The sequence below is a fragment of the Orbicella faveolata genome, unplaced genomic scaffold, assembly GCF_042242905.1.
Source record: "Orbicella faveolata isolate gen_17 unplaced genomic scaffold, um_ofav_v1 contig_25, whole genome shotgun sequence".
Classification (NCBI taxonomy): domain Eukaryota; kingdom Metazoa; phylum Cnidaria; class Anthozoa; order Scleractinia; family Merulinidae; genus Orbicella; species Orbicella faveolata.
The window spans coordinates 26,237,501-26,253,563 of record NW_028301553.1 but is presented as its reverse complement, the minus strand read 5'-3'; the positions used below and the strand labels follow the sequence as shown (position 1 = coordinate 26,253,563).

The following is a 16,063-nucleotide window of genomic DNA, read 5'->3' as shown; positions in this document are numbered from 1 at the left end:
CTCAGTACAACAATGCCATGCACTTCAATACCACTCTTACTATTCTACTTTTTACAAAAGACCGTTGACGTTTTCTTTTACACTTGAAGAAGCGTGACGTTGCTGATATGAAAATTGCTTTCAATTTCTAAAAGAAACTGAATGAGTGCAATTTTAAACGTTCACAACTTTCCACCACTTAGAAGAAAAAAAAACCATTTAATTTCCAAGACTCTGAATATCACTTGTCAATCATGTCGCCCGTGATCAAACTACAAATCAAGTGAAACGATCTACAAACAGCACATTTTTACAGCACTGTCGCCCCGATCACTCCAGCTTGTTCAAATTTGCAGGTTGCCGTTTTCGATTATGGCGTTCACCAACAACAGCTCGACAAACGGTACACAAGAATTTCAAGGGCGCGATAGTCAAAGTGGAAGTTGCTCGCTGTCCCCGGATGCTGAGGCTATCACGATAAGCCACGCTTCTATCTACAGTGTTCTTTTGCTTTCTTCTCTAATAGGAAACTCTCTCCTTATCTACTCGACTCTAAAATCGAATATCAAGATGAACCGTATTATAGCTAACATAGCTTTTTCAGATCTCTTGTTCTCCACAGTTCACTTTCCTCGTGAGATTGTCACTCAAATCCGCGGAGATTCGCCGACTTTTCTAGTCAGTGGGTGGATTGGATCACTCTTCTGTAAGATAGCCCCTTTCGTAACGGACTCCTCAGTTGCTGTGTCTACGTTCTCCCTGGTTTTGATCGCCGCTGATCGATTGGTGGCCATTGTATATCCAACAAGATTTCGTCTAATGACTGTCAAAACGCGACGGCTTCAGATCTCTTGTACTTGGATCTTAGCGATGGCGATTCACTCTCCATATTTCTATACTTTCCGTTTGGAAGCAACAAGCAACGGCGAAACCATCTGTAACTCGAATTGGGAACCGGCCTTCGATCACGAGTCAACGTCTCTGTGGTTCTATACTATGTTGCTAGTCACTGTACTGATTATACCTTTAGTAACAGTAGCCACACTGCAAACTATCGTCTTGGTCAAACTCAGAAGCGACGACATGGCGGCTTTCCGTACTTCCATCGCCAATCAGCGACAGGCACAAAGGAATAAAAAACTTGTGATAATGTCCGCTGTAATCGTCCTGGCGTTTGCTACTTGCTGGCTACCTTTTCTCGTTAATACGTTTCTTAGACTCTACTTCCCAGCTTCTATTCCAGACTGCAGTCTTGGCTCTGTAGCATTTCGTCAATTTGCTATGTTGTTCTCGTTTTGCCACGTCCTGGCCAATCCATGTGTTTGCTTCACGTTTATGCGCCGTCTTCGAGTGTTTCGAATACCTAAGAATACACTGAGGAAAAGCTCCACCTATGTGGAAACAAGATTATGACAATTTACCATCCCGTCATATCATCTCAACCCATCTCTTCCACCACGTCTACTTTCTTCGCGGAGAACGGTGAAGGGGGGCGCGGGTGGGGGGGAGGGGAACCCCGATATGAAAAGGAGAACAGAACAGCGGCTGTTAATTAACTTTATTCCGTGGTCTTCGCTCTCTAATAACGTTATGACAATAAACACAGAGAATATAGACACTGCTTGTTCCGATCCGTGAAACTGTCATGTATCTCAAATTTAATTGATTATAATTATTTCATACGCAGACGATAACACCAAAACTTTATTTGGCAGAGACCGTAGATTGCAGTCAAGGCAGAATAGGGCTCAGAGTCAAGCTGAACTGTAGTTACAAATCATTCTTATGTAAAGGCTAGAATTATAACGAACCCTCTTACAACGAACTCCCTTAGAGAAGAAACGGGGGCACACAAGGTCCCAAATGATCAAAAGTAATCTGGGACCATCATGGCTACAAAGAAGCCAAGAAAGAAACTTTTTTTTAACATAAAGTATGGAATTCCCAGCCAGCAGGTACATAAAACTAATTTACCACTTACTAAACAAACTTGGGGTCTGTTTTCGCGGCATATTTCAGTGGCGGATCCAGACCTTGAGCTGAGAGGGGGGGAGGGGGGGGGGGGTCAGTTTTTTTGTTTTGCTTGCCCTGCCGGCTTTTCTTCCTTCTGCGATTTTTTTTACCCAAAATAAGGTGAAGGGGGGGGGGGGGGGCGGGGGTCCCCGGGCCCCTCCCCTAGATCCGCCACTGTCTAATTCACACATCCGACAGAGTGGCGGGGGAAAGGGAAATGTACGAACGGGTACGATTCCGTAATGGGCCATAACTACACCTCCCCTGACGGGGAGTAGGAAATTAATTGACCCAAGCATCGAACAACTTTTAATCAGCCAGTACTACCTACGGGAAATACCCAGTTTTCGACCTAGGGTTATCTTGATTGCGGGGAGTCCCTGGGTTTCCCCGCCAATAAGGACTTCGCTGGGTAACAGATATCTCAACTAACAAATCCCTTGCACGCCCTGAGGGTACACCCTCCGCACACCCATATCTCAATTACATAAATGAGCATGTGCTAGGGTGAAGGGTATGGGTTTCCAGCAGATTTTTCCGGAACAGGGTACAGAAATTAGAATGTTTTGACCTACAATAGGGTATGATTTACCGGGAACTGGCAATGGCATGGATAATTTCCAAGTTTCCTACGCCAGTCTATGAACAGACGCGTGAAATTTAAGGAACATTGCATAAATGAAAGCTGATTGCAATAATGATAGTTTGTTTGTTGAAAATAGCAAGTCTGAGATAGGTTAGGGATTACTGTAGTCTAGTCTCAGTAGAATAGGGCTGCAAAACGCGGCTGAACATTGTCTAGTATGGATAAGGAAAAGCGACCGCAGTTTGAGGAACAATATTCTTCAGCCCATGCCAACCAAAGGTACAGTAAAATCGCTATGGAACTGAACTCCTGCGATATAAATACAATGTAAATGCCGATCTAGAAAACATTCTGTGACAAGGCGAGTGCTAAAAGCTGTATTTTGAACATCAGTCTGTTCACAAGGGAGAATGGCAAGGGAGGGGAGGACGCTGTAACATTGTCTCATTTCAGCCTACGATAATGATTACTAAACCCCGATTAAGAAAAATTATTTTACAGAAGTAATAAGTTAATTGTAGACCAACCTAATCTATAATCATTCAATTGTCTTCTTGGTTGCTAGCACTAGTTGTATGATAGCTGACATGTTTGTATGTAAGATCACGTCATTGCTTGACCTGTCTCACGTCTCATGTTGTGTTGGCAGAATTATTTCTCCAATTTGAACCTTGAACTACAATTTGCGACTAAGTTAAATGCTTCGATCAATTTTCTACCTGAAATGAAACAGGTGAACATAAACAGATCAGTTTAATTTAAAATATTACATATCTTTTGGCCAAGAAAATTCTCCAACAATGGGCTCTTCAAACTGACAGAGCAGGAGGATTTGGGAATTGTTCTTGTAAGACGAAGATGGCGTTGGATCGCTCACGTGCTCTGTAGAGAAACCATGACATCTCGGAAGGGACACCAGAGGCTAAGAGGAAGAGAGGCCTTCCCAAATCCACCTGGAGGAGGACTACAGAGGCCGAACTTCAGGCCCTAGACCTTAACTGGAGCAGGCCGCACAGCTTGCTAAGGACCGACAGAAATGGAGGAGTCCAGTGTTGATGTCTTATGCGCCAGTGATTGATGCAGTAACATGCAGCAACATTATCGTATAAACTCTTGTTCTTAGTGCATTGTAGCTTGATTAGGAATTTGTAACGGTCATTTTTGAAAATGTATGTTGACTAGCATTCGAAACGTCAAGTTCTGTATTAAACTACCTTGGAATGCAACGTTTATCACCGCTGTTTGCGTTATATTCTTAATTATGCAACATTCATTAAAATGGTGTCTGCCATATAAAAAACATGTTCCATAACGACCCGTTTTCTAAGGGACACCCTGTAATGACTGTATCAAGTATACACCCTCAGCTGGACCGGGTGGGGAACGACCCCCTTCCCTCCCCTCCCCCTTCTCGTCACCTACACCTACGGCGGGCATTTGAGTACAATCCAGGAGTCCAGGACAAAACAGATTGACGTTACAAGGTTGTAGTAGCGCGATAGCTGAAGGAAGTACTGCATGAATGTGGCTGAAACTTGGAGAACCGTCTAAATACAGTAGAAACCCGGTGTGAGAGACGACATTCTTTGAAGTCTGGCAAAATAGGTTCTTGTACTTTGGGCAATTTAGGCTAAGTAGATTCTTAATTAGGTTCTAAATGTCTATAAAGGAGGTATAGTTGTCGGTTCCTGTAGTTGTTGATTACAAGAAAAATAAATAAACTTGGATTTGGTCTTCAATATATACACAACTGTACTATGTGTTTGCTTGTAATATAGATTTGCAATATCATAGTCAAACTTCTTGGTTAAAATATTTATCCTAATTAACTGTAACCCACATACACATAAGAACCTGCTTGATCTTGCTTAGCTAAACAGTTTTTAGATTTTTTTTTTGCTGATTAAAATGGCATATTTTTGGAGGTTCTTAAACGAATAAGTTTTTACAGCGGGTTTTCACGGTATCCTTCGTTTCCGTCATAAGCAAAAGGAAAGATGTCCGAAGTTATCACGATAACAAATGAGAACTTTTGCTGAGAAAATATCACGGAAGTCTTGCTCATGTATATCGAGTGACTCTGAATTTATCAATAAATATGTAGTTACTTTTATCCACTTCAAAAAAAAAGAATGCTCTTTTCGTTTTAGACCAGGACCAGTTTGCTAATATATGAAACATTAACAAAAAAAAAAAGGAAAAAACAAAAACAAAACAAACAAAAAACGATAAACACAGCTAAAAAGAGAGGCTGAAACCTGAGTTTTATTGTCGTAAGTGTCTGTCTGAATAATCAAATAATTATTATCAAAATTTAGAAAAAAAATTTACACTGATGGCTTGGATTGCTATCATTATTCAAAGAAACACATTTTTAATAGGAGTTAACAATAGTTCAGAGTTGTCCAGTATTTAAATTTAAAGTAATACAAGAATATTCAGCAACGATAATTCTTTCTGCTATGGCCATCTCTTTGTTTATAGAAAAATCTTGGTGAAAGACATTCCACTGTCCAGACCTCAACTGGCTACTTGTACCGCGAGATAAGCACAACTAAGGTCCTGGAATTGAGCTGGTCAGCGGTAATAATTGCGACGTCACGTGATAGCAGGGAAAGCCCTGCTTACTAGACTGCAAGCAGTCCCCAACTCATCGCTAATCGACGAGTGGTAAAAATGTACGTACGAAAATTGAGACGCGGCCATTTTACACCCTGGATTTTTGCTTCTTCATTTAAAACGTACGCGATTCGTATTTCAGAAAAGCATTTTATTCTGGGGTGATATTTTTTGTGCCGTTTTCACATTTACTACAAAATTAAGTTTGATAATCCTTCACGAGATTTATTATTGTATTTAATACATTCAGTGTTTCAACCCGCGTGACACAAAAAGTGTATTCACAGCGGGTTCAAATTTCATGGAATTAATCTAATCATGCCATACCTTTTCAATATTTAGATTTGAGATTTTCGTAGTTCTGTCAGAGACTGAAGTGCTTATTTTAATCAGAAAACTACTTTAAACAAAGGTTCTCGAAAATAAAAGGCATATACGGGGCAGTTTTTGATAAGTATCTTCTATTCTATTTCCACGGGCAGACTTAGATTGCGCAGAGGTCAAGCTTATCATTTTTCCCTCCCACAAAATGGACATGGTGCGTGTATGCTACTCAGTTTAGATAAAAAGTAATAATCATAAGTGTCATATAACATAGACGTAATTAATTCTCAATGATTTATCCAAGGGACTTTTTAGTTCCACTGTTTGACTTAGTAGCCACTAGAAACCAATCTCCTGGACGTGGGAGACCCACTCTCTAGAACCCAGTCTCCTAGACTGAGGACTACCTAAAGTTTCAAAACTGCTGTACAGCACATTTTGCAGGCACGGAATGGAGCAAAACAATTCAATACTTTGATGAGAGTACCTATAAAAAAGAAATCAAGGGAATCTCCAGTCCACATTCGTTTCTACTATAACGTGATGAAATGTTGGTCAACACTGCACGTTTTACGCTAAACTGCATTCCTCCTAACCTAAACCAGATCATATTTCTTTGTACATGTATCAATAATGTATTTGTCCTATTTTCAGCAAGAACCAAAGGAAGATTTTACTTTTCGTCTTTTAAATATATTTTTTGCGGCAATCAATGGATAAATCGCCTTGACGTTAAAGATTTGGAATCATGACACTTGTTATTTTACTGTGTATACTTTCTGTGTTATACGCCTCCGTCAACGTGCTCTAGTAATGATTCTACCGTCTGGCACACACGTAATGGACTTTTCTCCTCCAGAATATCGGATGGCGTACAGAGTTTCTCCTACAAAATAACAAAATAAAATCAGTTTTTCGAACAATAAAACACGGTAGAAATAGGCCATATTCGTATTCCCGGTATTGGACTGAAACTAGCTTGCAACTAGGTTAATGCGCGGAGTCTTTTCAAATGCCAATGAAAATAATCTCTTTTGCAAGCTAGTTCCACTCCAAAACCGAGAATACGAATATGGCCTATTTGAGGTCACGAGAAAAATTTAGAAAGCACCAGCTGAAGGTGGTGCGTGTTTTCTATATTTTTCATCTACAATGCGCTTTATCTGCTTTATCTGCAACTACAAAAATATATATATATATTTTAATAAAAAAAAGAAAACGGTTTTCCCAAGTTTTGTACCCCAACACTATTGCCTATAAGACCGCGTTCAGAATTCTATCTCATAGCCCGTGTCCGAGTTGACCTAAGCCTCTCTATCAAAGTGAGGCCCGGTGCACAACCATTCATATGAAAACGAGTTTAATTTGCATATGAATGAAATCTCATTTTCATATGAGAGGATGGGCACCAATGGGTACCAGGACTCGCTTTGAGAAAGAGGCTTAAGATAGTTCGTAAATGACCTACTATAAAGTGTATTAAGAAAAGAAATCAGCATAGTTAACTGTTAAATTTCTAGCATTATCCTGTGTAAACAGTCAATGTACAGCCGGCATACCTTGTTCACGCCTAGCTTTCTACAAGCCTCAAGAAAATAATCCACGTTTTTCTGACATTTCGGCATGGTAAGTTTGGGCTGTAAGGCAAACAAAAGTGATCAATCACTGAATAAGTGTCCAAAATAAAAGCACATACAGTACAGCTCTACGAAAACTTGAAGTATCGCCTTTGCGAAGTATCTTTGTGAAGTATCGCTGTATTTCGATGTCAATGCTGTGTTACTATCCAACTGATTGAAGATTTTCAAAAAACAAGTTATGTATTGCACCTGGGCTTCGGGTTTCCACGGCAAATATTCACTGACTAACTCGACAAAATTCGTAGCTATAAATATCGCGCGTTATTTCTACTTAACAGCTTAACAAATCATCTATATTTCAGCATAATCAGATAATTATGACAAAATTCCGAACAGTACATCACTACAGTTGATCTGTTAGCCAATCAGTTTGAGAATCTGCAATATATGATGAATGATTCTTGTCTATTCTCACCACTCCTGCCGACGGAATATGAATGCTGGGAATCAGTCCTTTCCTGATGTGATTAATAAGATGGCACAACACAACACCGTCGGAGAGTGATGCCGGCAGATCATCTGGTAATGACACCTTAAGACGACTTTCGATACCCTACGATGAAAGAGAAAAAAGAAAACAACTTGTTGGGAATGATATTGTGTACACGACTGGCACAACAACCACAACGACAACAAGAAAACTTTATTTCACCCCAGAGTTAGACGAGAAGAAGAATTTACAATGTCACACGTAATAGTGGTATGGGTGCTAACCTAACTTATATAATATTGAGAAGTTCAATATGATATCACTCCCGAGAAGGATATCCCAGATTTAAGATCTTTAAAAAAAAGACGAGCTGAGTTGAAAATTTCCAGAATAGACTCAGCATTACAGAGATTTACCTCTCAGCTTTGCTGTTCGTGTTTGTTTAACTACCCAGATTTGAACCAATCGGGAAAAAATACATGGGGATCTCACGTCTCATGTCTCACTCATAAGAGCGTGATAGTAAGGAGCGGAGGTTTGAGGTGAAAGGCTAAATGGAGGGGAGGAAGGCCAGTCAGTGGAAATTTTCACGCCGTGAAATATTACAAGTTCAATGTAAGGGATTGACGCATATCTCAAATAAACAAAATACACCTGGGACGGGTTGTTCAATGCCCGAATTAAGCTCACCCAGGATTAGCGAGAATTTTGTTTCAGTTTTGTAACTTTTCGGTGAGGTTCTGTCTATGTTATTTGTCCCTCAGTATCAAGTTTGAAAAAGCTCATACTACACATAATATAAGCACTGAAAAATATTTTTATACAAGAAAAATTAATATTTCGGTTTTAACTTTTAATCCTGGGTTAGCGTTAATCAGCTTTCGAACAACCCAGCCCCGGGAGGTAAGAAGCTAATAATATATAGTATAAATCTACTAGCGTTCTATCACGAATGCCGTGCTCTGATTGGCTACGCTACCCACTATCTATTCTGTTTTAGTATAAATCTACCAGCGTTCTATCACGAATGCCATTCTCTGATTGGCTACGCTATTCACGATCTATTCTGTGATAGATAATGAGTAGCGTAGCAGTGTGCCCTTGTTAACGAAATGACGGCCGCTTCTTGGCGTTTTCGAAGTGTCTGTGAAGAGGATTTTGATAAAGTTTTGAACGACTACTAGATTTATACTAAAACAATTAGATTATTCGCTCTCGATTTTTATGCGTGAGAGTTGACTCGGGCTGCGCCCTCGTCAACTATCGCGCGATAGAAATCTCGAACTCATAATCTTATTGTTAAAGAGATTAAGTACAGACGGGTTTGAGAGACGGACGTGAACGCAAGAAAAGCAAAAACATAAGCTTTTGATTGACGCCTGTGGCTCAGACACTCGTGTGCTTAAAGGGGCTCAGTCACAGCATTTTGAGTTATTTTGGCCATGTACAAAATTACCTTTAAACTGACGGAATTCTGAAAATGATAGTTTACTAAGATAGAAAAACACCAAAGAGATAATATACAATAAACAAACAAGGATGGTTAAAGATGGAGAAGATAAACACGGATTTCAAATGAAGAACTTGAAAAATTTAGGCTCAACTTTTGAAGATACACAAACCATGACGGAGCTTCTTTAAGCAACCTAACGTTTCTAACAAAGAGATCCTAGATATCGAGATAGAGCGCATCGAATTGTAAGCTTCGTTAAGCTTCTTGTTTTACTGCCAACGCGGTACACAACAAACCTCTCTGAGTCTTTCCAGTTGTTCAAACTCTTCCCTAGCACTGTCGTACATCCGTTTTATGGTGAAATTTGGATTTGCTTTATCTCTGAAGGACGCTGGTACTGAAAGAAAATTAAAAGACATATGATTTAAATTCGACATAACGTCACGTTTGGGGCGTCACTTGTGAGAATCAAACCCGCGAAAATGAGCCGCGAGTTGAAGTGGACCCAAATGCGAGCCTGTTCGCGGAAAAATTCAAAAGCGCATTCTGTACAAGAAAATGGCGAAGCTATATTCTAACCAGCCTGCGTTGGAAGCATTCACGCATTTTGGATGGCTGAAAATCGAGGCGAGCACAAAAGTACCTTCAACTGCTGTATGCATCTGGTCAGTGAAGATTGTTCTTTTCTCTGCTCATCCCCTTCCCTTATGTTTTTTGCCCTCGGCCAAATTTTGGCACGGCTAAAATGAGGAAAACTCTAATTCGAACGGCCATAAGCCATAAATACTAGAGACAAGGGTAAGATGGATGCTATCTCTAAAGTCTTGCGTGTTTTACGTCTCATAGACTACTAATAATGAGTCTGGTCCTCAAAACTCTTGTACAGATTTCACTGTCACAGCACTAGGCTCGAATTCTGCCGCTCTCTCGAGTTCACTTTCCGTTCCTTCCGGCGAAGTTCGGTGGAGGATTTAACAATTTTAAAGATACTTGTTATCACTGAACACCGTGGAGAAAAGCAGTTTTAAAGTTCGCAGAGGTAACTGGCGCTAAAATCCAGAAAGCCAGGGACAATCCTAGCCTACAGTATTAAGCCTGGTTCTCATATCCCGCCGACGTACCTGCGACGAAGTCGCCGGTTGCAATTGACAACGTTCAGCGATCTGTCCCAGTGGGTTCCCGGCGCATCTGCGATGGATCGCCGACGTACTCAAATTTGCGCGAAATGCAAATCGAATTGCTCAAGTTTCAACAATTTTACCCGTAAATATGGATCGAATCGTCTTACTGGAGTACGTTGCGTCCGCAGATGATGTTCACATAAAATATTTTCATCGCCGACAACCGCCGACAGCCGCCGGCTTGCGTGCGAAGTTGAACTCAGCTCAACTTCGCAGGCAAGCCGGCGGTCAATGCCTGGGACAGATTATGTTTCGGCGATAAATGTTCACATATACCGTAACGGTGTCCCAGGCCGTGCCGGCGGCTATGTCCCAGGTATGTCGGCGGCATATGAGAACCAGGCTTTACGAAGTGAGCCTTACACTTACAAGAACGAACTTGGGCCGCTTTTTGTCTCGTGTGAATGTTTGGGAAAACTGATTCCTGAAAAGATAAACAAGTCTTTCATTACAAAGTCGAGAGTACATTCAAGTTAAAAAAAAAACCCTCCCATTATCCAAACTGTCAGTCGAAATATTTACTTTCCAAAGACCAAGAAAACGCAATAATTTCCCTGATTGTTATAACGACTTTACGATATCCATTTTTTTTTTTCCTACTGGTTTCGGTATTTTTGCGGATGGATAATGCTATTCGCGGGATAAATCACTATCTGCTCAATAGCGCTTCATTGGGTGCATAAACTTATTCACCTTTGAGCAGCTGGGCCCAGGATGGGGGAGAGATACTGTAAGAGTAAAGAACACAACACAGTCAGGGGCCTAAAGGAGGGGCAAGGTTATCACATTTCGCTCAAATCCCAAATCCCAGTCCCCGTCTCCTATCATGCTTGTAATTCCACCCCAGGCCCTTCCAAATTGACCCCCGCCAGGACTTGAACCCAGAGTCCAACCTGGCTTTCTATAGCTTCCTACCTCCCATGCCTCTCTGTCTTGAGCATTGGCGTCCGTCTGTGGAGAAGATTCACTGCCATTAAACGAAACAGCTGCACCACCTTTGCCACTAAATCTCTACAAAAAGGAAGAAAATAATACAGTTACACTTGACAGTGCAGACACCATTCACTACAGATATTTCCGGTGTTGATTGAGAAGCCATAGCCATCGATCGAAATGCATGGGCAATTCTGCGGGTTGGGCGTTTTATTGCAGCTTCATCACATCAAACAGACTTGTACGAACATGTCAGAAAGTCATCTGTATAAAACAAACAAACTGAATATAACATTTCCTGGAAATGACCTTTTGAAATCACACATCATACTTGTTACGAACTCCACTATAGCAATCTCTGCTATAACTAATCTGAAAACGTTTGCTCCTGTTTGGAAAAATAACTTTCAATTTACGAAGAGGGAGTAATAGGGAAACGAAGACGGTAACTTAACTGAAATATACATTTTGCTAAGCACAATCATTGTCATCCAGTGAATTTGTACCCTGCTAGCAGAGGTTTCTTTCTGGCAAGCCTTTTAGCATGTACAAAGTCGTTCGCGTCTCTTGTATTTCGCATAGTCGGCTCGACTACGCGAAATACAAGAGACGCGAACGACTTCGCACATGCTAAAAGAATTGCCAGAAAGAAACCTTTGCTAGCAGGGTAGTGAATTTGAAATATCGGGCGGAAAAATGTATTTTGGGAAAGTCAATAGCTTACCACTTTACTGGAGCCATCTCTAGAAAGGTTGGAAGAATGCTACGAGAAAATTGGAAAACCAGATCAATACCTACACAAATCTAACATCGACAAACCCGAAAATATTAGGGAGCTTAAGAGACCACGACGGCGAAGCCGAGGACAACGTCGATTAAAAAATGATTTGATATTTCACTTACGAATCTTGCGGTACCCTGAAGTCATTTACTTTGTTTATCACTGTCAAAGTTATCACGAAACTGAATCTAGCACACAGCGATAAATTCGAAATAAAAATTTTAAAAAACTGGTCGTCGTGGTTCATGGTCCCTAGACAACAAAGAATTTGGTCATTACACGTTGTTGTTTTGCAGAGGACGGCAAAGACATGTACCAAGAATTATAATGCACGTGCACAGCCATTGTTCTCCTCATTAAACCTTCTGTTTAGCGACGTTGCCGTTGCCGTCGTGGTTTTCTAAAGCTCCCTATTAACCTAGGACAGATTTAGAGCTGTCAGTCCATACTGATAACATACCTCAACAAAGTTCGTGTGTGGTGTCTTTTACTGTTTATATTGGTTTTACATATCTTTATAGAGCTATATCATCAGTACAGAATTTTTGAGGTCAAATGTTAGGCATTCTGTCAACGAGAAGGCATCGAGTGCCTGAAGTATAATAACTTACTACGCTTTCTAGGTAAACATTAACAGTAAAATTATTCAAGGAATCTCTTACTGACCTTGAGTCGTTCTTCTTCAAATCTTAATCTGGAAAGTTGAGCTTCTCGTCTGCTTTGTTGCATAAGTGCCTCTCTTTTTCGTGCTCTGAGTTCTTCCTCCTGGACAAAAATCGTAGGACAAGTGTTAAACTCTTCTGGCCCCAAGATTAAAAGATAACTAATCCAAACTGTTTTAGTTATGAGAATTTAGTAGTTCATCAAGACAATATTCAAGTTGTTGTTGTGCCATATTTTAGGGGAGTACGTTCTCTTAGGAGAAATTTCTTTTATTTCCAGTTGTTTTCCAGTAAATGTACAAGGTTGTAGGAATTTAGCAGAATTTCTTGCTAAAGAAACATTACACTGTAATCATAAGCAGGATCATAAATTACCTGTCTACTCCATGCTACATCAGGAGATTCCATCTCAGGGGAACTACAATGTCAATCAAACATTAATCAGTTTATACACGTAGTTATTACCAAGTTATTAAAGCGCCACTGAGCTTTGGAAATGAGCACTTTATAAATTCATGCATTCTTATTATTTATTATCATTAGTTAGCTATACAACAATATTCAACTGTTTAACCCTGAGAATGCACTTTCATATGAGTACAGTGGGTCTGGTGAGGACTCTTGTAACACCTAAGTCACAAAAGAGATAGGTAACAGGTAACCTGATGGATCTGGTAGTAAATCTAACAGGCCTAGTGCCCCTTAACTGTTGGTATGCCCACAGTATTTATTCAGGTTGCCCTTTAAGTTCACTGATAACTGCATGAGCAAAGCCAACACATCATGATAACCTTGGGTGAGGACTCAACCTTGGAGTCCCCTGCACTACCCTAAGGCCACTACATTTCCTGTATGAGAGAACAGCATGTTTGCAATAAGCCTGGGCCACTCATCCTACACTATAGGTTGAATACAAGTTAAAAAGGAACAAAACAAGTTTTATGATCATTTGATGCATTTTTTCTTCCTTTTCATTGGCCGAGAGCCCACCACGTGACCTGCGTCTGCTTACAAATAATGGTCTGCTCATGCGTAGTACCGTGTAAACGTGTTTTGCTGCAAATAATGTTCTGCTCATGCGTAATTAAAACTACGTTCTCAAGGGGGAAAATGGCAGATCGCTTCCCTGAGCTGTCAAATTGGAAAACAAACTTAGTGATCCAATGATAAAACAATTATTGAACTCAGTTATCACAAAATATCGTGATTTGTCACTGTCTCACGAATCAATTATTTACCTCAGCCTTCGGCTCCAGCAAATAATTGATCTGCTCGCGCCACTGACAAATCACGATATTTTGCTCAACCTCGTCCAATAATTATTAATCATTTCCTTACCTTGGTTCTTTTGCTGAGCCTGAACGGGTTAATACTTTATAAGTCGGTGGACGCTTTGGAAGAGCGGTTTTTGCACCGTCTCTACCGCCAAATGAAGAGGAAGCCAGTCTTCTACAGACAAAAACAGTAATACATGTTTAATAACTAGCTTTACTGCATCTTCTTTTGTAAATCCTAGGCCTCTCTATTGGCCACAACAGTAAAAATCAACGTTCTCCTTAAGTTATAGTCATTCCTAATGGTGACTTATAATAATATTAAGTAATTTATTAGAACTCTTTGGCAGTCTTGTGTCAGACTTGTGACTTGGTCACTGCCACAAATTGTACTGCAAAGGTTTCTGCAAAGCAACACTACAATAGTATTATTAATGGTAAAAAAAGCTAACTCTCACCTCGGATCAGAAGTTCCATTCTTAGTTTCCATTTTTCTTCTGACCTCTGCTTGTCTTTCTCTTTGTAATTCTTCATGTTGTGATTGGAGTTTCTTGGCAGCACTTCTCCGTTCCTCTACCTGTCTTTCTTCCTCTTCCTTCTTTCGCCGTTGCTCAGCTTCAATTTGTAGGAATTCCTAGTCAAAAAATAGAACACCAGTAACAGAATTAGCAAATGACATCAATTTAAAAAAAAAAAACACCTTGCAAGGCGTAATAAACAGTACTGCTCAGAAAATCTGTTCAAAAGCTTTCATTTCAAGAGGCACTGTAAGGGTTAAATTCTGACAAGTGACACAGCGTTTAGACAGTGACATGGATGGCGATAAAAAGATAACACAAAACACAACTTGTGCTAAAATTCTAAAAGTTATGATAGGACTTTCCCAAATAATATTGCAACATGAAAAAGGTTGAAATTCATACAAGGGACAAGCATAAACCTCCTTTGAATGGTATGACACCAGAGTGTTATACACACTCTTTCAAGTTAAGAATGACTTAAATATCAAACCGCATACTTCACAACAGCCTTCAATCAAATGATCATGCACAAGGGTTTCATCCACAGATGTCTCAGTTCAAACCATCTTGTACAGCCAATAAACCGTACCACATACGAGTACTGTGCAACAACTGTCATTTGAATGGCCATAGGACTGAACTCATTATCAATACCATCATTGAAACAGAGTTTGGTTCTAGGAAATAGCTAGTTGCCCAAAAAGTAATGATAACATGGGAGAAGGGGTGGTACAGTCAGTTGATATCCAACTGCAATCATTGATCTTCCTCAGCTTGACTTCCAGATCTCATATACAACAACTTTGCCTTACAAATGAGCTGCCAGTAAGTTTGCTTCCACATGTAGTTCAAACCCAAGTAAGTATAACAAAGCCTTTTCTGAGCCTGGTGGCTTTAAGGTGCTGACCCGCATATCCATGGCATAACATGGCTACTATGATGTTACATGGTACTCCCTATGGATGGGACACTATATATATACCATAGTAGTTTCCTCCCCCCCCCCCCCCCCCTCCCTCACCATTTTGTCAGGCAGCACTAACAATTCTCCAGTACAAGTGCTCTACTCCTTAGAGGGGAGAGACGTGGCAAGAGTGAAGTGGCTTGTCCAAGAACACAGTGAAACCGTTAGTGCTCAAAACAGGCCCAGGTATCAAACCAACTTGAGAAGAAAATTTTCCCTAAAAAAATTTGGTAACCTTCATGAATTTATTTTCTAAACAGGGAAAAAAATGATGTACCTTTTTAAAGTAATGTTAACATTCCTGGGCTTGTAGCAAGATGATATGAAGGGAATGCTGTAAGCTTGAAAGAGAGTGTATAGTATAGAACACTTTGTGTAACAATCATTAAAGTAAACTTGGTTGTATCAATGACTTTCTTAATGTTCTAAATGCTTTTTGGAAAAACACACACACACAAAATGAGAACATTGTCCAGAGTCAATCATTCTCACAACACAATTCCATGATCATTTATCATTTATTTTCCTGTTCCTAACAGGAACATTTGTCTTGGTTGTCATCTTGGTAAAACTGGGGAGAAGGGCTTACATTAAAGAGTTGATATCACTTGTACATTATCTGGTATTTACAATGTACTTTATATCTATCTCTGATTAACTGCTGCCTTAGACTGTTGTCACAATCATGATTAACAGCCATCAA

General features: G+C 40.1%; 2 protein-coding genes across 2 annotated transcripts in view; one reads left to right on the top strand and one right to left on the bottom strand.

Moving 5' to 3' along the window:
* The first annotated feature begins 298 nt into the window (after positions 1 to 298).
* LOC110068029 (QRFP-like peptide receptor) lies at positions 299 to 1,469 on the top strand. Its single transcript, XM_020775396.2, has one exon. The coding sequence runs from the start codon at positions 352 to 354 to the stop codon at positions 1,390 to 1,392; it is 1,041 nt and encodes a 346-aa protein (XP_020631055.1). The 5' UTR covers positions 299 to 351; the 3' UTR covers positions 1,393 to 1,469.
* A 3,348-nt stretch (positions 1,470 to 4,817) lies between these two features.
* LOC110067692 (leucine-rich repeat and calponin homology domain-containing protein 1-like) overlaps positions 4,818 to 16,063 on the bottom strand; it is a 26,221-nt gene continuing 14,975 nt past the window's right edge. The window contains exons 10-20 of the mRNA XM_089293190.1: positions 14,334 to 14,509; positions 13,940 to 14,050; positions 12,977 to 13,019; positions 12,606 to 12,704; positions 11,883 to 11,921; positions 11,141 to 11,236; positions 10,595 to 10,649; positions 9,341 to 9,441; positions 7,577 to 7,714; positions 7,081 to 7,158; positions 4,818 to 6,407 (exon numbers count right to left, since the gene is read on the bottom strand). Of these exons, the coding sequence (XP_089149316.1) occupies positions 6,306 to 6,407; positions 7,081 to 7,158; positions 7,577 to 7,714; positions 9,341 to 9,441; positions 10,595 to 10,649; positions 11,141 to 11,236; positions 11,883 to 11,921; positions 12,606 to 12,704; positions 12,977 to 13,019; positions 13,940 to 14,050; positions 14,334 to 14,509 (1,038 nt within the window). The 3' untranslated portion in view covers positions 4,818 to 6,305. The remainder of the gene's footprint in view (positions 6,408 to 7,080; positions 7,159 to 7,576; positions 7,715 to 9,340; positions 9,442 to 10,594; positions 10,650 to 11,140; positions 11,237 to 11,882; positions 11,922 to 12,605; positions 12,705 to 12,976; positions 13,020 to 13,939; positions 14,051 to 14,333; positions 14,510 to 16,063) is intronic.

What these genes read in the sequence shown, in the direction of transcription:
- LOC110068029 (XM_020775396.2), top strand. Translation starts at nt 352, where the DNA reads ATGGCGTTCACCAACAACAGCTCGACAAACGGTACACAAGAATTTCAA.